Source organism: Pelophylax lessonae, assembly GCF_965119305.1.
Source record: "Pelophylax lessonae genome assembly, contig: HAP1_SCAFFOLD_341, whole genome shotgun sequence".
Taxonomy (NCBI): domain Eukaryota; kingdom Metazoa; phylum Chordata; class Amphibia; order Anura; family Ranidae; genus Pelophylax; species Pelophylax lessonae.
The window spans coordinates 22,419-45,719 of NW_028120003.1; the positions used below are offsets into that span (position 1 = coordinate 22,419).

At 47.0% G+C, this 23,301-nt stretch overlaps 2 protein-coding genes across 2 annotated transcripts in view; both read right to left on the reverse strand.

Annotated features, from left to right (window-relative positions):
- Nucleotides 1-2,048: 2,048 nt before the first annotated feature.
- Nucleotides 2,049-23,301, reverse strand: part of LOC309543755 (uncharacterized protein) — a 38,045-nt gene continuing 16,792 nt past the window's right edge. The window contains 3 exon segments of the mRNA XM_082276195.1: nucleotides 2,049-2,192; nucleotides 2,195-2,537; nucleotides 3,353-4,202. Coding sequence (XP_082132321.1) covers nucleotides 2,161-2,192; nucleotides 2,195-2,537; nucleotides 3,353-4,202 — 1,225 coding nt within the window. The 3' untranslated portion in view covers nucleotides 2,049-2,160.
- LOC309543758 (uncharacterized protein) lies at nucleotides 4,457-8,796 on the reverse strand (the record flags this gene model as incomplete). The annotated part of the gene is made up of 8 exons (XM_082276198.1): nucleotides 8,724-8,796; nucleotides 7,361-7,492; nucleotides 7,155-7,278; nucleotides 6,941-7,038; nucleotides 6,692-6,898; nucleotides 6,432-6,573; nucleotides 4,833-5,071; nucleotides 4,457-4,465 (listed from the first exon to the last, which is right to left on the reverse strand). The coding sequence occupies exons 3-8, from the start codon at nucleotides 7,237-7,239 to the stop codon at nucleotides 4,457-4,459; spliced, it is 780 nt and encodes a 259-aa protein (XP_082132324.1). The 5' UTR covers nucleotides 7,240-7,278; nucleotides 7,361-7,492; nucleotides 8,724-8,796.

A 23,301-nucleotide genomic window follows, 5' to 3' on the forward strand; every position in this document is an offset into this window, starting at 1 on the left:
ATGTTAATTCAGGACACCTTTGCCAGAAAAAACAAAAAAACTTTTTTTTTTTTAAATCAAAAAATACCTCTTTTTTTTTTTTTATGTGTCTCCCCCTAGCGCAATAGCGCCCCTCAGAGTACCTGCTTCTCGATCCCCACAGAGAGAGAGAGGGACCCCCAAGGCTCACCAACCGATGCAGTGAAGTTTCAAACCGACTGCAGTCAGCGTCTGTCTTTTACAGACTGGAAGGAGCTGTTGCTTTTTCCCGGGTAGAAGGACGTGGCTCCGCCCCCTGTGTACGCCTTCCGGCGTTCCCAGCTCTCCACGAGGTAGCTGGGCTCATGAAACATGGCCGCCCCCATACAAGAGACATTAGACTCCAAAAACATGGCGGCCGGCGTGACCTGAGGACATACATGCACCTGGTCTACGGCAAAATGGCGGCGGACCGCCGAAATCGTTTTTCCCAGCATATCCACCTGCATCTCTGCTAAGTGGCGATTTATTGATCTACAGGAGATACACTACAAATAAGGTAGGATTATACCTCCTATGTCTGCTGTAATGCTACAGTCTGCTGGGTAGAGTGTTAGCTCTCAAACCAAGTCCACTTCCCACAAACACATACTGTATTTACAAGGGGGACTTTTAGTGTCAGATATATACTGACCATGTATGGAGGGGCCCATAATTCATACTGCCTCATAACGAGGAAAGAAAAAAGGGAACGTTTACTCACCATACCGAACCGACAGGCACCCTCTCTTCACAATACCCTCTCCACCGGGGTGGGGGGTTGTGGACCACTCCGGACGCCTCGACTCTCTGGTTCCTGGCGTCCAAGCGAGACTTTTAACTCGCAAGGTCAGTCCCTCCACTGGGACTCCGTCGCGGCCGACCCAGCGTGGAGCTCTGGTCTGCACGCGCTCGTAGGCAGAAACCGGGGTGACCACTGGATCTCAACACCCAGCCCATCGCCCGGCCCCGCATACTTACTTGAATGTGTCGCGGCCGACCAAGCGCAATGCAATGGTCTGCGTGTGCTCGTAGGCCGGCTGGGGTGACCACTAGTGTCGCCCAGTCAGGCGTATTTGCTTGAAGATCTCACAGGAAAAAAATACTGGAGAAAAACTGCCTAAAAAAAAATCTTTTTTTTTTTTTTTTTTTAAAGAAAAAATCTTGCCAGGACCAAAAAGATCCCAGCAAGGAACTTAGGTCCTTACTCCTGACTAGACAGAAAAAAACTGATTCCCTGTAGCAGAGAGAGGGAGGATATACCCTCAGGGACTGCCCCTAAGGTGGAGCCAGAACGTTTTGTCTTTCTGCCTAGTCCTACTCCTGCGGAGACAACATAACCCAGCTCTTGAGAATCAAGAAGACTACGTCTGTCAATGAGCGATAGAGAAAGGTATTTCACACTATTGTAATCGAATCTATCCTGCGCTTCTGTGTAAACTGCAGAGGGCAGGGGCTGATATCTCCCTCTGAGTCTGACAGCCACGGTATGAGAGAAGAAAGACAGGAGAGAGTGGGAGATTACTGTAACTGAGCACAGAGCAGTAAGGAAGGTATTTTACACTATTGTATTACAAAAACACACACTGGACATATATAAAACACTAATAAAGCGCATCCTAGGATTTTATATACACTAAACTAGGTTCACACAGGATTCTTGGCACGCAGAGAGGGAAGAGAGGGACAGCACATGAAAGTAAGACCTACCCCGAAAATAAGCCCTACTGTGTCTTTTGGTGCCAAAATTAATATAAGACCCGGGCTTATTTTCGGGGAAACACGGTAGCTCTGTAACCCGCTATATCATTATCAGTAACCTTCACACAGACAAGAAAGACATTCTGAAGGTGATTCCTTCATTTCATGGCTCTACTTACCACTCTACACCCCAAAATTTACTCAGCCAATGAAAATCCAACACGGTACAACACTTCATCCATGTCTCTGGTGATCTCTCATCTCCTTATCAACTGTTTCTTACATGATGAAGATCAGCCATGGAGTATATCTGAGGTGTATATCAGGGTGTGCTTCTTTACCACATGTCCACCAACATTCATATAGAAGAAATTTCCCACACTCAATGCACTAATACGCCTCCAGGGTTGTGTGGGACCCCTGATGTACAAGAAGACAGGACTTCAGTGAGGAACAATTCCCTCACTCAGGACAGGAAAGTGGCTTCTCCCCGTGTGAGTTCTCTGATGTCTGGAAAGACTGGACTTATCTGAAAAACATTTCCCGCACTCAGGACAGGAAAACGGCTTCTCCCCCGTATGAGATCTCTGATGTATATAAAGAGTAGACTTCTGTGAAAAACATTTTCCGCACTCAGAACAGGAATACGGCTTCACCCCTGTGTGAGATGTCTGATGTCTGTGAAGATGAGACTTCAGTGAAAAACATTTCCCGCACTCAGGACAGGATTGTGGCTTCTCCCCCGCATGAGATCTCTGATGTATGTAAAGATTGAACTTCTGTGAAAAACATTTCCCGCACTCAGGACAAGAATACGGCTTCTCCCCTGTGTGAGATCTCTGATGTATGTAAAGATGGAATCCTACCAAAATGTGATGCGCCAGAAATATAATAAAAAAGTGATGACTTTAAATACAATAAATCAAATCCAGTTCATAAGGCACATAGCAATGTGTGTGCTTCCAATAAAGTGATATGAAGAGTGTCCCCGTATCCAATTGAAGAAAATCCAGTGATGAAAACAAGTTGTAAACACCAATTAGTGAATCCCTCCACCAGGTGAATTAGCCTCTCACCTTCCTAAAGGACCCAAACGGGCCAGCAATCACATGTATCATGGATCAGACTTCCAGGAAAGAGCCACACTGTATTGCACCTCGAGGGATCCCGGGACATATAAAAAACAGATGAAGAAATCTAGTGCTCTCTGCTTACTAATAAGGGTGTGCTTTATTAGAGAAAGGCAGATCAACTCACATTTGTTGGGCACTCAGCCGTGCCTGCTGTATAAGCGATGTCAGCGATCTGTTACCAGAGAGAGACTCTGCGTCGGCCACGCACGCTCCGTCCCCCTATACGCGTTACGTCGAGCGTAATGCTCCTTTGACTTCCTCGGTAGGGGACAAGAATACGGCTTCTCCCCTGTGTGAGATCTCTGATGTATGTAAAGATGGGACTTATGTGAAAAACATTTGCCACACTCAGGACAGGAATGCAACTTCTCCCCTGTGTGAGATCTCTGATGTGTGTTAAGATGAGACTTCAGTGGAAAACATTTCCCGCACTCAGGACAGGAATGCGGCTTCTCCCCCGTGTGAGATTTCTGATGTGTGTAAAGATAGGACTTCAGCGAAAAACATTTCCCACACTCAGGACAGGAATGCGGCTTCTCCCCCGTGTGAGATCTCTGATGTCTGTAAAGATCAGACTTATGTGAAAAACATTTCCCGCACGCAGGACAGGAATGCGGCTTCTCCCCCGTGTGAGATTTCTGATGTGTGTAAAGATAGGACTTCAGCGAAAAACATTTCCCACACTCAGGACAGGAATGCGGCTTCTCCCCCGTGTGAGATCTCTGATGTCTGTAAAGATCAGACTTATGTGAAAAACATTTCCCGCACGCAGGACAGGAATGCGGCTTCTCCCCCGTGTGAGATCTCTGATGTGTGTAAAGATAGGACTTCAGCGAAAAACATTTCCCACACTCAGGACAGGAATGCGGCTTCTCCCCCGTGTGAGATCTCTGATGTCTGTAAAGATAAGACTTATGTGAAAAACATTTCCCGCACTCAGGACAGGAATGCGGCTTCTCCCCCATGTGAGATCTCTGATGTGTTTGAAGATAAGACTTCAGTGAAAAACATTTCCCGCACTCAGGACAGGAAAACGGCTTTTCCCCCATGTGAGATTTCTGATGTGTGTGAAGATGAGACTTCTGTGAAAAACATTTCCCACAAACAGGACAGCAAAACGGCTTCTCCCCCGTGTGAGATCTCTGATGGGTGTAAAGAGAGGACTTCTGTGAAAAAGATTTCCCGCACTCAGGACAGGAATACGGCTTCTCCCCCGAGTGAGATCTCTGATGTGTGTAAAGAGAGGACTTATGTGAAAAACATTTCCCGCACTCAGGACAGGAATACGGCTTCTCTACCATGTGAGATCTTTCATGTCTATTAAGATAGGATTTAAAACGGAAACATTTCCCACACTCAGTACAGGGAAACCTCTTATCTGCTGGAAGGACGGCACCGTCCCTCACAGTCTGAGGTTCCTCAGGATAAGAGGAATATGATGGTCCGGCACCGTCCCTCACAGTCTGAGGTTCCTCAGGATAAGAGGAATATGATGGTCCGGCACCGTCCCTCACAGTCTGAGGTTCCTCAGGATAAGAGGAATACAATGGTCCGGCACCGTCCCTCACAGTCTGAGGTTCCTCAGGATAAGAGGAAAACGATGGTCCGGCACTGTCCCTCACAGTCTAAGGTTCCTTTGGGATAAGAGGAATACGATGGTCCGGCACTGTCCCTCACAGTCTGAGGTTCCTCAGGATAAGAGGAATACGATGGTCCGGCACCGTCCCTCACAGTCTGAGGTTCCTCAGGATAAGAGGAATACAATGGTCCGGCACTGTCCCTCACAGTCTGAGGTTCCTCAGGATAAGAGGAATACAATGGTCCGGCACTGTCCCTCACAGTCTGAGGTTCCTCAGGATAAGAGGAATACGATGGTCCGGCACCGTCCCTCACAGTCTGAGGTTCCTCAGGATAAGAGGAATACGATGGTCCGGCACTGTCCCTCACAGTCAGAAGTTCCTCAGGATAAGAGGAATACAATGGTCCGGCACCGTCCCTCACAGTCTGAGGTTCCTCAGGATAAGAGGAATACGATGGTCCGGCACCGTCCCTCACAGTCTGAGGTTCCTCAGGATAAGAGGAATACGATGGTCCATCTACACTGTGTGGTGCCGGATGGACATTTGAGGTAGCCAGGTTTTCTCCTGGACTATACTGTGTGATGTCCTCATCTTCTACTTTACAGTCTGGAGACAAAGTGAGACAATCCTCTGAGGGTTTCCTCATCTCCCGTCCATCTACTAAAATAGAAATACAGAGATTATTACTAGACATCAGCAGATCGGTTCCCTTAAACCAGGACTCTGCCCACATCAGACAGCTTTGTCTCTGAGGATCTTACAACTAGGTGTCCAAGTCAAGACCTGCTATATGATAGTAAATGGCAGTCTCAGACTCACGCCTTGATGTGCGGGACACCTACTCACTATCTACCGATATATAAAATGTCCAGCTGGTAGAAAATGAGTGTAACAAAAGAGAATCCATATTATGTGTATATATAGCAGTGGGTAGAGAGCAGAGAGCAGAAGTCAGGACTATGTAATGCACAACATAAGAGTATATAGTGCAGGGGTCAGGAGTATGTAATGTACAACATACAGTATATAGTGCAGGGGTCAGGGGTATGTAATGTACAACATACAGTATATAGTGCAGGGGTCAGGGGTATGTAATGTACAACATAGAGTATATAGTGCAGGGGTATGTAATGTATAACAGAGTATATAGTGCAGGGGTCAGGAATATGTAATATACAACATAGAGTATATAGTGCAGGGGTAAGGAGTATGTAATATACAATATAAATTATACAGTGTAAGGGTCAGGACTCATAAGTCAGGCACAGCCAGTGAATAGCAGAGTAAGTAACCCTGGGAAAATTGTTCTATCAGAGAGCTTACTAGACCTCGGCTTTGGGAAGGAAATATAAAGCGCATATCCCAGGCAGTGCCGGTAGAAGGTCACCTATATCCCACGGCAAACATGCCAAATTGCACCCCCCAATATGTATGAGCATTATGTGTGAGTAACCCCCCCCCCAAAACAAAACAAACATTGGGTACTAATCTGCATGATCACCCGGCCCATCCCTACTAGCACAAATCCTGCCCCCCGCATAAGAAATTCTCCCCCTAATACAAATCCCCCCCAAATTTCCCTTCCTATAACAATTCTTAGTCCCTGCTGCTCCTTAAATTCCTCCTCGCAACACAGAACCCTTCCCCCCTCAATTTCACTGTGGTCCCCCCCCCCCTCCCTGCATGATACCACAGTGACCAGGGCAGCCTCCCCTCCTACCCACCCCTTGTCCCGACCCTGACCCCAGGTGTCTAGGTCTTGTAACTCCTCTGGTGAAAACAAACATTTTGCTGCCAGCTGAACCCCAGAATCTCCATAAATCCAGTCTAGATACATAAATTGTGTCTGCAGCACAGAGAAGGAAGATTATCCGAGAGAAATACAGGAATACAGGACGGGGAACACAGCTCAGGAAAGTGACCAGGGGATTACAGGCTGATATCACCCAGTCCCCGCCCTACTCTTGGCCAATCAGTGAGCAGTATGGGTGGAGGAATGTATTTAGTGTTAATGACCCACCTGTGCTGATCTCTGTAGGAGTGTCCTCCTCTATAAATGTCCCCGTTATTCCATCCTCCTCCATAGACTGCTGATCATCCCTCACATACGTCTCTTCTTCTTCTGCTTTAACCTCAAATTCTATATTGATTGGATCTCCACTCTAAACCAAGAAAACAATAGAAGAGGTCATCTGTAAAACATAAGCTTCAATATTGTGATATAACTTTTAAAAAAATCACTTCAATGAGTCCATGTTCTAGATGCTCCGTCCCACCAACCTTGTAACAATGGGGGATGGTGTGATCTTCCTGTGTGAAATCCCGGGAATACAGAGGACGGGGACATCTCTCTGGTGGGTTCCTGGTATTAGGTGGCTCCATCATATCCTTGTGTCCTTCTGAAAACTCCTCCATCACTCCATACTCCTCATCCTCCTCTTTATACTCTTCTTTAATATCAATATTATCATCCCCGAGGTTTCTACTCTGAATATATAATAAAAATGACAGTGATTGTTCCTCATCTACCTGATGATGGTGAGGGATGGTGTGACCTTCCTGTGTGGGATCCCGGGAATACAGAGGACGGGGACATCTCTCTGGTGGGTTCCCATTACTGGATCCATCTGTAGGAAACACACACACTGACTGAATACATTGTTTCTATGTGTTTATCAGATGATGGGGGATCTAGGTGGACCCTCCGTACTGCTCTCTCCTTTACAATAAAGTCTCCTCTTACCCGGTGATGGGAGGGGCGGCTGATTCTCCATCATGACGTCCTTGTAGAGATCCTTGTGTCCTTCTAAATACTCCCACTCCTCCATGGAGAAATAGACAGTGACATCCTGACACCTTATAGGAACCTGACACACACAATGATACAGTCACCATCCAGACACATCCCTTGTCTGTTACTGGATAATGTCCCAGAATTCCCAGCACCACTCACCTCTCCTCTATGATCTCTCTGGTGACTTCTAGAATCTTCTTTGTATTTCTCTATTCTATCAGGGAGGGAGGTGGAGGCAATGTGATGGTCATGTGATCTCCAGACTTCACAGGAGGAAAACTCTAGATCTGAACACAAATAGTAAAATCAAATTAAATTCCCAGAATCCTCCTCACCTCACCATTCAGGTTTCCATTTCATTAAAGCCCCACCTCAGACTGAGGTATAATTTACCCACACAGGACCCCCACACTACGCAGAGTAAAAGCTTGTTGCAGGCATTCTGACATCATTACATACAACGCAGGACCAACAGTCCCACTTTGCTAGTGAGGATGCCAAGGATCCGCCCACATCCTAAGAGCATGAGAAAAAAAAAGCCAGATGGAGGGACATTGGGGGGGAGGAGCTGTGAGGTCAGTGTGATGTCATAGGACATATAGACTCTGGATGGAGGGACATTTAGATGGGGAGATTTGAGGGGTCCTCTATATGAGGATCCTGTGCTAACCAAATCATTGTTCCCGGGTGCCTCCCACTTCTCCTAAAATGAAGAGTGAACTTTGACCTTTACCATACAGAAATCTGTCAGGATTCTGTGAAAGTAAGCTGTCATGTGATCAGGTGACGTGCGGAGCAACGGAGTGTAAATAGCAGACAATTTCATCCAGAGCTACTAATGGTGGGGATGGATTTTGCTGCATGCTGGTGCCAACTTTCCACCCCCCAGGGTCACTGCAGGTGTGGAGAAAAGCTGTGTAAGAGGATATGGAGGAGAGATGAGGAGGAGATCCAGGAATCAGGATAAAGGTCAGGACAAGCAACAGACGAGCGCATCCAAGAGATGAAGCCGGGGTCACTACACAGAAAATCAATCAAAGGAAACAACAGGCAGGACGAGGAATAGCAAGAAGGAGCTCAGAGACAAATGAGAATATTGCTCAGCCAATGGGAGATTATCTCAGCATGACTTACTTAATGAAGGAGATTAGGGGGAGGGGAGGTGACCATAGATACATGGAAATTCAGCTGGTTCAGCAGGGATCGGTCACATTTCCATCCATGTGTGGTCACTGCCGGAGAAATGTCACTCAATCAGAAGCTGCAGCCAATAGCTTCATCACTGATCTGTGTATTCTGACAGTGGAGGAGCGCCCCCCATTGTCAGAATACAATAGTGCAGTGGGGAGGATTACCCCATCCCCCTCCAATGTGTGGATGGGGGAATCGCTTCAGTTTTTTTTTTCACTCATCCCGCTGGCTGAACTATAAAACTGAACCATGTATGGTCAGCTTTATATAGCAAGATATATTATTCATCAACTGATTTCCCTTAAGGGGTTAATCTATGTTTATTACTTCCTCTGCCGCCAATTCCTGCATTGTCTCCTCTTTCCGTCCTACCAAATGGAACGTCCTATCAGAATCTGACATCACTTCCTGTCTGTAGTCCATAGAGACTTCCTGTCTGTATTCCATAGAGACTTCCTGTCTGTATTCCATAGAGACTTCCTGTCTTGGTAGAAGTGAGATCACCACCTTGTGGAGCTCAGAGGAACTGCAGCCCTAAGAACCGTCTGGTAGTGTGAACACGGCCTTGTGCTATGTGTGTATGTACTGTATATCCTTCCCCTTTCTCTCCTCCCTGAGTGTGTATGAAGAGGCGGAGCTCCTGCTGGAACAGCGGTCGGAGGAGGAAGCCGAGTCTAGGAGGGAGACTGACAGAAAGCGCAGCAGACTTGCAGGAGTGAGCGAGGAGGATCCAGTTCCTTTGCCATCGGAGGTGAGGAGAGTGTGAAGGATGTTTGTGACTCTGGTAGCTGAAAAGCTGGGAGTCATATTGCTCTGGTGAGTGGGGAAGCACTACTAAGGGGGGCACCCTCACCATCATGTGTGTAAGAGGTGGAAGAAGGCGTGGCTACACTACAGCTGGCACAGTTTGGAGCACGGAGAACTTTCACACCTTATCAACTTTTCATTCATTTGTGGACTTTTTTGGAGCAACAGAACTTCATTGAAGTAGATACAAAGTGGAAGCCGTGGACTTGCAGAGAACACTATATTGAGCAAAAAATATTGTATGATTAAATGAATTTGCACAGGTTATTACTTTATAGAAAATAGTATAAGATAATGAAGTAGGTGTAAAGTGGAAGCAGGAGATCTTCAGGGAACAGCAGCATGAGCACAAAGCACTTTATGTTGTATATGAATTTGCACATGGTTCAGTTTAGGTAATGTATTAATAAACACCATAAGATGAATGAAGTAGGTGTAAATCTAGACCTGTGGAACACAAGGGATATGGAGTGGGAATCCTCCTATCCTCACAGAGCACCTTCCAGGTTCTCCACTCTCCTCCCTCTCATCATTTGAAGCTCACTGTATACGTCTATTTTCTCCAATCTCCTCTAGAATTGCTGTGATCTATCGCCCCGCTGGACCGGTATTACTTTCCTTGATGACTTCTCTGCCTGGCTGCCCTACTTTCTCTCTTCTGAAATCCCCACAATCATTCTCAGAGACGTCAACATCCCTGTTAACATGAACATTTTTGTTACTTCTAAATGTTTTAGTCTAACCTCCTCATTTGGCCTGAAGAAATGGGTACACAATGGATAGAGGCTTCTACTCACTCTGGTGACAACACCCTCAGCCTTGTATTCTCCCACCTATGTACTCCATGCAACCTCTCCAACAATCCTCTCCCTCCCTCTAAACACCACTAGGGAGGGGCGAGCGGTTTGGGCTGAGGAGAACTTCACCAATCACCCGAATTTTCTGTGCGCTCTGTGTTTTCATTTTGTTTACTATTTACATCCCACCGAGCGCAAAGTCAATAGGTTGTTAAGAAGGGAAAGCGGGAAGTCGGCTGCTGCGTCCTTAACAACGAATAAGTCATGAGCTGTCAGTTGGCTTCTCAGATGACAGCGGAATGTAAAAAAAAGAATTGCCGGTAAGAAGAAAATCGGGGAGAAATTGGCGTGTAGTCCCCCAAAATCCATACCAGGCCCTTTGGGTCTGGCATGAATTTTAAGGGGAACTCAATGCCAAAATTTAAAAAACAAATGACATGAGGTACCCCGAAAATCTATACCTCACCCTTATCCGAGCATGCAGCCTGGCAGGCAAGGAAAGAGGGGGATGGACGAGTGCCCCCCTGAATCATACCAGACCACATGCCCTCAACATGTTCCTATGTTGATGGGGACAAGGTCCTCTTCCCCAAAACCTTGGCCTGTGGTTGCGGGGGCCTGCAGGCAGGGGGCTTATCAGAATCATGAAGCCCCCTTTAACAAGGGGGCCCCCAGATCCCGCCCCCTGTGTGAATGAGTTTGGGGTACATTGTAAGAATAAATGAGGCTATGAGCACGTTTTTCACAATTCCTTCTATAGAAAAATCAAAACAACAATGTCCTCCAATGTAGATCCATCATCAATCATGACACCCACTGCACCTCTGGACCCCAAAAAATAAAACACTCCACTCTCAAGGAATTACAGTCTAACAGTTCTTAAAAAGGTTAGCAGCAGGGCCACCTGGTGACATCATCTGGTGGCCTGCCCCCTTGTGATGTAACTGACTAATGCCAGTTGGATCGGTGACATCATAAGGGGCAGGGCCACCAGGTGACATCACCAGGTGGCTATGTCCATTACCTATTTAAAAACTGTCACCTAGCGGAGCAGGCATTCGACAGTCAGCCTTCCTCGTGGGCGGAGGTTTTTTTTTCTTATTTTGGCTCGGCGGTGCAGCAGTCGTTGTGATTGACGATGGATCTACATCAGGGGACATTGTTTTTTTATTTTTATTTTTTTTAATAAAGGAACTATCAAAAAGTGTCTCATGTCTTTATTTTTAACACTTTTTTTGGTAAATGAGGGCCAGGATCTGGGGGCCCCCTTTTTCAAGGGGGCCTCCAGATTCCGATTAGCCCCCTGAAGACCTGAAGACCCCCTTAACCCAAAGCACCCCCCCATGTTGAGGGCATGTGGCCTGGTGTGGTTTGGGGGGCACTTGCTTGTCCTCACCCCTGTCCTGGCCTGCCAGGCTGCGTGCTTGGATAAGGGTCCGGTATGGATTTTGGGGGGGAAGATACGCCATTTAAAAAAAAATGGTGTGGGGTTTCCCCTAAAAATCTATACCAGACCCTTATCCAAGCATGCAGCTTTTTTTGGGCCTGGTATGGATGGGGCCTGGTATAGACGGTGGGGACCCCACGCATTTTTTTTCCCCATTTTTTATCTTCCTTGCCAACAATTATTTATTTTTTTACTTTCAGCTGTCTGCGGGGAAGCCTGCTGACAGCTGATGACTCATTTGTTGGTAAGGACACTCTTGCGGGTTCCCGGCCTCACTTCTTAACAACCTATTGACCGTGCACTCGTCGGGATGTAAATAGTAAAATAAATAGAAGAAACGCAGAGCACACAGAAAATTCGGGTGTTTGGCAAACTCCTGAAGGGTCCATTTCGGGCTGAAGTTATGCTCCGTCCAAACTGCTCGCCCATCCCTAGTGGTGTTTAGAGGGAGGGAGAGGATTGTTGGAGAGGTTGCATGGAGTGCATAGGTGGGAGAATACAAGGCTGAGGGTGTTTCCACCAGAGTGAGTAGAAGCCTCTATCCATTGTGTATCCATTGCTTCAGGCCAAATGAGGAGGTTAGACTAAAACATTTAGAAGTAGCAGAAGTGTTTGTAGTAACAGGGATGTTGAAGTCACCGAGAATGATTGTGGGGATTTTAAAGGGCCTGGTATGGACCGGGGGGAACCCCCACACTGTTATTTTTATTTATTTATATTGCCGACAATTGATTAAAATCAATTTAAATGTAATTTTTTTTTCTTTATAATTGTCAGTTTTGCTGCAGCAGGTTCTATACACAGTACATATACACCACTTTACAGGCAGACTAAGGCTGGATACACACTATACAACTATTTTTGTTAGATTTACCTTCCACTATGTAGTGTAAGGGCCTGCCTGACTGCATACAAATTGAAACTGTTTAGGTTTGGAAATTGGAAAAAATCTAAAGAAAATTGTATAGTGCGTATCCAGTTTAACCACTTTAACACTAGCCACTGTGCTGCTACTGCGGCACAGTGGCTCGTTATCGTCTAGCGACGTAGACCTACGTTGCTAGACTCCTCCCCTCTAGGCGGCGCTCGCGCGCCGCCGGAGGCGCGCTCCCGCTGTTTTCATTCACAGCGGGAGTCGGGCCAGGGGAGGAGCGGCGGCGATCGCCGCTGCTCTGCCCCGATCGTCAGGGAATCCAGTTTGGAGATCCGCCCGCCTGTGTAAACAGAGCGGGCGGATCTCCTCAGTGACAGGGAGTGACAGATCGGAGTGTTCAGCATAGCTGGACATGCGATCTGTCCCTGTCTCACACAGTCACCTCCCCCCCACACGTCAGTAAGCACCAGGCATACATTAACCCCTCCCTCTCCAATAAAATTAACCCCTTCCCTGCCAGTGTCATTTTTACAGTAACAGTGCATATTTATAGCACTGATTACAGCAGTAATGTCACTGGTACCCGCAAAAGTGTCAAAAATGTCAGTCAAGGGTCCAATCTGTCCGCCGCAATGTCGCAGTCCTGCAAAAAAAATTGCAGATCGCCACCATTACTCGTTAAAAAAAAAACACCAAAAATGACAGAAATCTTTCCCTTAGTTAGTAAACGCAATAACTTTTGCGCAAACCAATCAAAATACGCTTATTGCGATTTTTTTTACCAAACATAGGTAGCAGAAAACAAATTGGCCAAAAATTTTTTTAAAAATTGGTTTTTACATCTTATTTGGGGGTATTTCATATAAAAAAATGTAAAAAAAATATTGTTATTTTTTCAAAATAAACGCTATTTTTTTGTTTATAGCGCAAAAAGTAAAAATCGCACAGGTGATCAAACACCACCAAAAGAAAGCTCTGTTTGTGGGAAAAAAAGGATGTAAATTTCGTTTGGGTACGGCGTCGCATGACCGCGCAATTGTCAGTTAAAGTCGCACAGCGCCGAATCGCAAAAAGTGGCCCAGACATAAGACAGCAAAATGCTCTAGTGGTAAAGTGGTTAAGGGGATCCCCCAGGCACTATATTTAAAGGAATTTTTCTTTTTTTTTTTTTTTTCATTTTAAGCATTAATAAAATCACTGCTCCTTTGAAAACAATATTTTGTAAAAAAAAAAAAAAAAAAAAAATTGCATTGATATTATCAAACATGAAAAAAAAAAAAAGATAAAGAAAAACGCACACAGAAATTTCTGGTGTTGGGCAAATGGCCAAACGGAGGATGTTCAAGCCGAACTTATGCCCGTCCCGAACCATTTACCCATCCCTACTCCCTGATTATCTCTCGCCTCGACTACTGAAACTTCCTCCTCATTGGCTTACCTTTACATATGATATCCCTCCTTCAGTCCCTAATGAATGCTGCTGCCAGACTCATCCACCTCACAAACCGCTCAGCATCTGCTACCCCTCTCTGCCAATCCCTCCATTGGCTGCCACTCACCCAACAAATTTAAATTAAAAATACTAACAGTAACTTACAAAGTCATCCACAACCCCGCCCAAGCTACACAACTAACCTGGTCTCAATATTCCAACCAAATCATCCTATTCGATCTTCCCAATATCTCCTGCTTTCTAGTTCCCTTGTCACCTCCTCCCACCTCCAGGACTTCTCCCGAGCCTCTCGTATCCCATAGAACTCCCTACCCCAATCTGTCTCACTATCTCTTACTCTATCCACCTATTGGTGTTCCCTGAAAATTCATCTTAGTTGACCATACAGTGGCAGTGTTTCCCAGCAATACAGACGAGCTGCAGTTATAAAATTAGCCACACGGTGGCAGTGCTTCCCAGCAATACAACCGAGCTGCAGTTATACAATTGGCCACACGGTGGAAGTGTTTCCCGGCAATACAACTGAGCTGCAGTTATAAAATTGGCCACACAGTGGCAGTGTTTCCCGGCAATACAACCGAGCTGCAGTTATAAAATTGGCCACACGGTGGCAGTGTTTCCCGGCAATAAAGCCGAGCTGCAGTTATAAAATTGGCCACACGGTGGCAGTGTTTCCCGGTAATAAAGCCGAGCTGCAGTTATAAAATTAGCCACACGGTGGCAGTGTTTCCCAGCAATACAACCAAGCTGCAGTAATAAAATTGGCCACACAGTGGCAGTGTTTCCCAGCAACACAGCCGAGCTGCAGTTACAAAATTGGCCACACGGTGGCAGTGCTTCCCAGCAATACAACCGCGCTGCAGTTATACAATTGGCCACACAGTGGCAGTGTTTCCCAGCAATATAGGCGACTGCAGTTACAAAATTGGCCACACGGTGGCAGTGTTTACCGGCAATATAGACGGCTGCAGTTATACAATTGACCACACGGTAGCAGTGTTTCCCAGCAATACAGCTGAGCTGCAGTTATAAAATTGACCACATAGTGGCAGTGTTTCCCGGCAATACAGCCGAGCTGCATTTATAATATTGACCACACGGTGGCAGTGTTTCCCAGCAATGCAGCCGAGCTGCAGTTACAAAATTGGCCACATGGTGGCAGTGCTTCCCAGCAATACAACCGAGCTGCAGTTACAAAATTGGCCACACGGTGGCATTGTTTCCCGGCAATACAGCCGAGCTGCAGTTACAAAATTGGCCACACGGTGGCAGTGTTTCCCAGCAATACAGCCGAGCTGCATTTATAATATTGGCCACATGGTGGCAGTGTTTCCCGCCAATACAGCCGAACTGAAGTTATAATACTGGCCACACGGTGGCAGTGTTTCCCAGCAATATAGGCGGCTGCAGTTACAAAATAGACCACACGGTGGCAGTGTTTCCCAGCAAATACAGCCGAGGTGCAGTTATAAAATTGACCACACGGTGGCAGTGTTTACCATAAAATACAGCCGAGCTGCAGTTATAAAATTGGCCACACGGTGGCAGTGTTTCCCAGCAATACAGCCGAGCTGCAGTAACAAAATTGGCCACACGGAGGCAGGGTTTCCCTGCAATATAGGTGGCTGCAGTTATAATATTGACCACACGATGGCAGTGTTTCCCAGCAATACAGCCGAGCTGCAGTTATAAAATTCACCACACGGTGGCAGCGTTTCCCAGCAATACAGCCGAGCTGCAGTTACAAAATTGGCCACAGGGTGGCAGTGTTTCCCAGCAATACAGCCGAGCTGCAGTTATAAAATTCACCACACGGTGGCAGTGTTTCCCAGCAATACAGCCGAGCTGCAGTTACAAAATTGGCCACACGGAGGCAGGGTTTCCCTGCAATATAGGTGGCTGCAGTTATAAAATTGACCACACGGTGGCAGTGTTTCCCAGCAATACAGCTGAACTGCAGTTATAAAATTGATCACACGGTGGCAGTGTTTCCCAGCAAATACAACCAAGCTGCAGTTATAAAATTGGCCACATGGTGACAATGTTTCCCAGCAATGTAAGTGGCTGCAGTTACAAAATTGGCCACACGGTGGCAGTGTTTTCCAGCAATATAGGTGGCTGCAGTTATAATATTGACCACACGATGGCAGTGTTTCCCAGCAATACAGCCGAGCTGCAGTAACAAAATTGGCCACACGGAGGCAGGGTTTCCCTGCTATATAGGTGGCTGCAGTTATAATATTGACCACACGATGGCAGTGTTTCCCAGCAATACAGCCGAGCTGCAGTTACAAAATTGGCCACAGGGTGGCAGTGTTTCCCAGCAATACAGCCGAGCTGCAGTTATAAAATTCACCACACGGTGGCAGTGTTTCCCAGCAATACAGCCGAGCTGCAGTTATAAATTTGGCCACATGGTGCAAATGTTTCCCAGCAATGTAGGCGGCTGCAGTTACAAAATTGACCACACGGTGGCAGTGTTTCCCAGCAATACAGCCGAGCTGCAGTTACAAAATTGGCCACACGGTGGCAGTGTTTCCCAGCAATGTAGGCGGCTGCAGTTACAAAATTGGCCACACGGTGGCAGGGTTTCCCAGCAATACAGCCGAGCTGCAGTTACAAAATTGGCCACACGGTGGCAGTGTTTCCCAGCAATACAGCCGAGCTGCAGTTACAAAATTGGCCACACAGTGGCAGTGTTTCCCAGCAATACAGCCGAGCTGCATTTATAATATTGGCCACACGGTGGCAGTGTTTCCCAGCAATATAGGCGGCTGTAGTTACAAAATAGACCACACAGTGGCAGTGTTTTCCAGCAAATACAGCCGAGCTGCAGTTATAAAATTGGCCACACGGTGGCAGTGTTTCCCAGCAATGTAGGCGGCTGCAGTTACAAAATTGGCCACACGGTGGCAGTGTTTCCCAGCAATACAGCTGAGCTGCAGTTACAAAATTGACCACACGGTGGCAGTGTTTCCCAGCAATACAGCCGAGCTGCATTTATAATTTTGGCCACACGGTGGCAGTGTTTCCCGGCAATACAGCCGATCTGCAGTTACAAAATTGGCCACACGGTGGCAGTGTTTCCCAGCAATACAGCCGAGCTGCAGTTACAAAATTGGCCACATGGAGGCAGGGTTTCCCTGCAATATAAGTGGCTGCAGTTATAAAATTGACCACACGGTGGCAGTGTTTCCCAGCAATACAGCTGAACTGCAGTTATAAAATTGATCACAGGGTTGCAGTGTTTCCCAGCAATACAGCCGAGCTGCATTTATAATATTGGCCACACGGTGGTAGTGTTTCCCAACAAATACAGCCGAGCTGCAGTTATAAATTTGGCCACATGGTGCAAATGTTTCCCAGCAATGTAGGCGGCTGCAGTTACAAAATTGACCACACGGTGGCAGTTTTTCCCAGCAATACAGCCGAGCTGCAGTTACAAAATTGGCCACACGGTGGCAGTGTTTCCAGTGTTTCCCGGCAATACAGCCGAGCTGCAGTTATAAAATTGGCCACACGGTGGCAGTGTTTCCAGTGTTTCCCGGCAATACAGCCGAGCTGCAGTTATAAAATTGGCCACACGGTGGGCAGTGTTTCCCAGCAATGTAGGCGGCTGCAGTTACAAAATTGGCCACACGGTGGCAGGGTTTCCCAGCAATACAGCCGAGCTGCAGTTACAAAATTGGCCACACGGTGGCAGTGTTTCCCAGCAATACAGCCGAGCTGCAGTTACAAAATTGGCCACACAGTGGCAGTGTTTTCCAACAATATAGGCGGATGCAGTTACAAAATTGGCCATACGGTGGCAGTGTTTCCCAGCAATACAGCCGAGCTGCATTTATAATATTGGCCACACGGTGGCAGTGTTTCCCAGCAATATAGGCGGCTGTAGTTACAAAATAGACCACACAGTGGCAGTGTTTTCCAGCAAATACAGCCGAGCTGCAGTTATAAAATTGGCCACACGGTGGCAGTGTTTCCCAGCAATGTAGGCGGCTGCAGTTACAAAATTGGCCACACGGTGGCAGTGTTTCCCAGCAATGTAGGCGGCTGCAGTTACAAAATTGGCCACACGGTGGCAGTGTTTCCCAGCAATACAGCTGAGCTGCAGTTACAAAATTGACCACACGGTGGCAGTGTTTCCCAGCAATACAGCCGAGCTGCATTTATAATTTTGGCCACACGGTGGCAGTGTTTCCCGGCAATACAGCCGAGCTGCAGTTACAAAATTGGCCACACGGTGGCAGTGTTTCCCAGCAATACAGCCGAGCTGCATTTATAATATTGGCCACACGGTGGCAGTGTTTCCCAGCAATATAGGCGGCTGCAGTTACAAAATAGACCACACAGTGGCAGTGTTTTCCAGCAAATACAGCCGAGCTGCAGTTACAAAATTGACCACACGGAGGCAGGGTTTCCCTGCAATATAGGTGGCTGCAGTTATAAAATTGACCACGCGGTGGCAGTGTTTCCCAGCAATACAGCCGAGCTGCATTTATAATATTGGCCACATGGTGGTAATGTTTCCCAGCAATATAGGTGGCTGCAGTTACAAATTTGACCACACGGTAGCAGTGTTTCCCAGCAAATACAGCCGAGCTGCAGTTATAAAATTGGCCACATGGTGGCAGTGTTTCCCAGCAATGTAGGTGGCTGCAGTTACACAATTGGCAGTGTTTTCCAGCAATACAGACTAGCTGCAGTTATAGAATTGACCACATGGTGGCAGTGTTTCTCAACAATATAGGCGGCTGCAGTTACAATATTGACCATACAATGGCAGTGTTTCCCAGCAATATAGGTGGCTGCAGTTACATAATTGACCACAAGGTGGCAGTGTTTCCCAGCAATACAGACGAGCTGCAGTTACAACATTTGCCACACGGTGGCAGTGTTTCTCGACAAACCTTCAGTTTCTATTAGAGATAATATTTGACATGTGATTGTTCCATTTCTTGTTGTTGGAGAGAATTGGAACTGCACTGATATTGTTATAAAAATACCAACAATTACAAATCTGCATTTTATTTACATTGTAAAACGTCCATATATATTTCTCATTTATTTAACCTCTTGCTGTCTGGGGCATTTTTCACATCCATGTACAAATCAGCATATTTGTTATGCTATAAAATGACTTAGAACCAGGGGCGGACTGGGCCGGGGGGCAGGGAGGCATCTTCCCCCTGGGCAGCGCTGATCTCCTGTACAAAGGCCGATGTGTCGCCAGCTCAGAACTGCGCATGTGCAATTCCGGAGCTGGCCGAGTGAGGCTGTACAGGCGTGAACTCTTATCCCTCCATCCAGCACTAGGAGGCAGGCAGCCAGCGATGTGTACTGTCAAGGGGCTGACAGTCTGTGTTACAGAGTGAATTACCCAGCCCCTCCCTCCTCCACACCAATGGTTGGTAGTGGATCTGCTCTCTCTTTGGGCGGGAAAGTTTAAACTGAGCAGTCTACTCGGCAGCCAGAGCCTCTCTTCCCTCCTTCCAGCTATTCCTCCCCCTCCCCCTCTCTGCAGCTGGCAGTCTTCCTGCATGTTGCCCCTAGCCCCATAGACCTCTATTAGGTTGCACATTTTTACTGCATGTTCTGAAAGTGCACAAAAAGTCCTGTATGCTGCATCTTTGGTGCACTTCCAGAAAATGCAGGCAAAACGGACAACCTACAAGAAGTCTAAGGGACTGCGGCGAAGGAAAAGTGCCAGTGCACCTGCACTGCAGCCAAACCGCAGCACACTGTGTGAGCCCAAAGGCTTGTATTCACTTACAGCAGGCACTGCCACTCCACTGAAAAGTGATCCATGCTCAGGCCATGCTCAGGTCACTTTTCAGAGGCATTTGACAGGCAGTGAGGAGTTGTTATCACATTTCCTTCCTGCCTGTTTTAAAGAGGTTGTAAACCTCAGATTTATTTTTATTTTTTTAACCACTTAAGCCCTGGAAGATTTTACCCCCTTCCTGACCAGAGGGTATTTTGCGATTCGGCACTGCGTGACTTTAACAGATAATTGCGCGGTCGTGCGACGCTGTACCCAAATGAATTTGACGTCCTTTTTTTCCCACAAACAGAGCTTTCTTTTGGTGGTATTTGATCACCTGTGCGATTTTTTGATCATGCGCTATAAACAAAAAAAGAGCGCCAATTTTGCAAAAATAAATATTTTTCACATTTTTTTATATGAAATTCCCCCCAAAAATAATGTAAAAATCTAATTTTTTAAAAATTTTTGGCCAATTTGTTTTCTGCTACCTATGTTTGTTAAAAAAAAACACAATAAGAGTATTTTGATTGGTTTGCGCAAAAGTTATTGCGTTTACTAACAAAGGGAAAGATTTTTGTCATTTTTGTTGTTTTTTTTTTAACGAGTAATGGCGGCGATCTGCGATTTTTTTTGCGGTACTGCGACATTGCGGCGGACAGATCGAACCCTTGACTGACATTTTTGACACTTTTGGGGGTACCAGTGACATTACTACAGTAATCAGTGCTATACATATGCACTGTTACTGTAAAAATGACACTGGGAGGGAAGGGGTTAACTTTATTGGAGAGGGAGGGGTTAAGTGTGTCCCTAGGGGCGTGTTTATAACTGTGATTGGATGTGGCTGTGTGTGTAACAGCACAGATCAACGGTCCTACATAGCAGGACCGAGCGATCTGTGCTTTTACACAGGGGAGAATGACAGGTGGCTGTGTTTACATCAGCCGCCTGCCTTTCTCCCTCTCTACCCAACGATCGCGAGTGACCGGCGGAAACGCGTCGGCTTCTTCGGCTACGAGCGGGGGCAGGAGCACGCCTCCGGCGGCGCACGTTTGTCCCCTATTCGCTCCCAGGCTAGTGACGTACCGGTACGTCACTTTGCCTGGGAGAGGCTGACCGCCGCCCGACTATATACTAGTCGGGCAGCGGTCGGCAAGTGGTTAAAGTACACCTGAAAGACAAACACATAATGAGCTAGTATGCATCGCATACTAGCTCATTATGAAATACTTACCTTAGAAAAGCCCCGAAGCGCCGACCGCTCACCTCTCCCATGGGTGACATGTTCTGTCACCCTTCTTCCGGGTTCGCGGCACGGGGCTCTGAAGGAACGGCACCAGCGGCCGTTCCTTCAGAGCGCATGCGCCAGTGACGTCACTGGCTGCATGTAAGGTAAATATCTCCTAAACGGTACATGTTTAGGATATATTTGCAGTACCTATAGGTAAGTCTTATCATAGGATCACCTATAGGTACAACTTCCCGAGGAGGGTTTACTTCCTCTTTAACTTCCTCAATGCCAGGTGATGGCACAGTTCACTTTGAACTCCACCTTATTTTCATTACTCTTTGTAGGTATTAGATGTGCTCCCACCTCATTGTTTGCACTTCTATTACCTAAAGAGAGTTATGAAAATAAGGTGGAGTTCAAAGTGAATTTCTGCACCTAGGTGGAGCCCCCCTTTTAGAAGATTTGAGGGTTTTAACCACTTGCCGACCGCCTAAGGACGATTTACATCGGCAGTCAGCCCCTCACAGGCAAAGTGACGTAGTACTACGTCGCTAGCCTGTGAGGCTCTAGGGAGCGAGCGCACCGCTGGAGGCGCGCTCCCGCTCACGGACCCCCCCACGCGAGTGACCGGTGGACCCGATGTCTGCCGGTCACTCGCGATCGTCGGTTACAGAGGGAGAAAGGCAGGCGGCTAATGTAAACAAAGCCGCCTGTCATTCTTCCCTGTGTAACAGCACAGATCATTCGGTCCTGCTATGTAGGACCGTAGCTCTCTGCTGTTACATCACTAGCCACATCCAATCACAGTTAGAATCACGCCCCTAGGGACACACTTAACCCCTCCCTCTCAAATAAAGTTAACCCCTTCACTGCCAGTGTCATTTTTACAGTAACAGTGCATATGTATAGCACTGATTACTGTAGTAATGTCACTGGTACCCCCAAAAGTGTCAAAAATGTCAGTCAAGGGTCCGATCTGTCCGCCGCAATGTCGCAGTCCCGCAAAAAAAATCGCAGATCGCCGCCATTACTCGTTAAAAAAAACCAATAAAAATGACAAAAGACTTTCCCTTAGTTAGTAAACGCAATAACTTTTGCGCAAACCAATTAAAATACGCTTATTGTGATTTTCTTACCAAGCACATGTAGCAGAAAACAAATTGGCCTAAAATGTTAAAAAATTTAGATTTTTACATTTGTTTTTGGGGAATTTTATATAAGAAATGTGAAAAATATTGTTATTTTTGCAAAATTGTCGCTCTGTTTTTGTTTATAGCGCATGATCAAAAAATCGCACAGGTGATCAAATACCACCAAAAGAAAGCTCTGTTTGTGGGAAAAAAAGGACGTCAAATTAGTTTAGGTACAGCGTCGCACGTCCGCGCAATTGTCCGCTAAAGTCATGCAGTGCCGAATCGCAAAATAGGCCCTGGTCAGGAAGGGGGTAAAATCTTCCGGGGCTTAAGTGGTTAATAAACCCAGAGACTAGTGGACTTAGGCCACCATAGACAGATTTACATTTCTGCTGAACCGGCAGAATTTCAATCTATGTGCAGACTGGTTGTACAGAATTCGATCAATTGACTTCAGTACAACCAGCTTGTCTTTATTTTTTGTCGATCACTGCTGGCTGTTATAGCTGCCAGCAGTGTTCACTGTATTCTGATGGCTGGGAAACTTTCTTCACAGAGCACACCCCAATGCACGGCTCCTACGGAAGCTTGGTAAATCAAATGCCAGGCTTCCCTAGCATTACACCTGTGTGGCTGCGACCAAGTCTGGGCACAAGCCAGCACAGGCTCTTGGAAACAGAGGAGGGTGGTCAGTAAGAGGAGAGCTGGGATATGACGTTACTTACTGTATATCATATCTCTGCCACTCCTAAACCTGCTCCACTGCAGCACCAGACCCACAATGCCCTTATCTGGCTCTGGGGGCCGGTGCACCGGCATGTGCTTTTCTCACTACCTGCAATTGACACAGGAGGAGCCTGCAGCCTGGAGAATCTGGTGGTCATGCCCAGGGAGACAGCAGGACTTGCGTGTTTAGCCTGCTGCACTTACTGTAACTCTCGGCTACTCTGCTCGCTTGGCTTGCCCAGTGGTGTGGTGCTCACTCATCAGAGAAGGTCCAGACTCCACAAGTAGCGCTTAGTGTGGCGGCAGTGACAGCACAGACTTTTGCCTTCATCTTACTGCAGTCTTTTTGATCTATGTAATAGGAGTGGGGAAGGCGCAGACTCTCTGCCTCAGTCTCTCTGGTGGCATTAATGTGGAACAGTCTCTGAGAGATTGCCGCTGCTGAGAGAAGCCCCCACAGAGAGTGACCGCTCCACTCTGCCCACACAGAGAGTGACCGCTCCACTCTGCCTGCACATAGAGTGGCCGCTCCACTCTGCCCCCACAGAGAGTGACCGCTCCACTCTGCCTGCACAGAGAGTGACCGCTCCACTCTGCCCGCACATAGAGTGACCGCTCCACTCTGCCTGCACATAGAGTGGCCGCTCCACTCTGCCCGCACAGAGAGTGA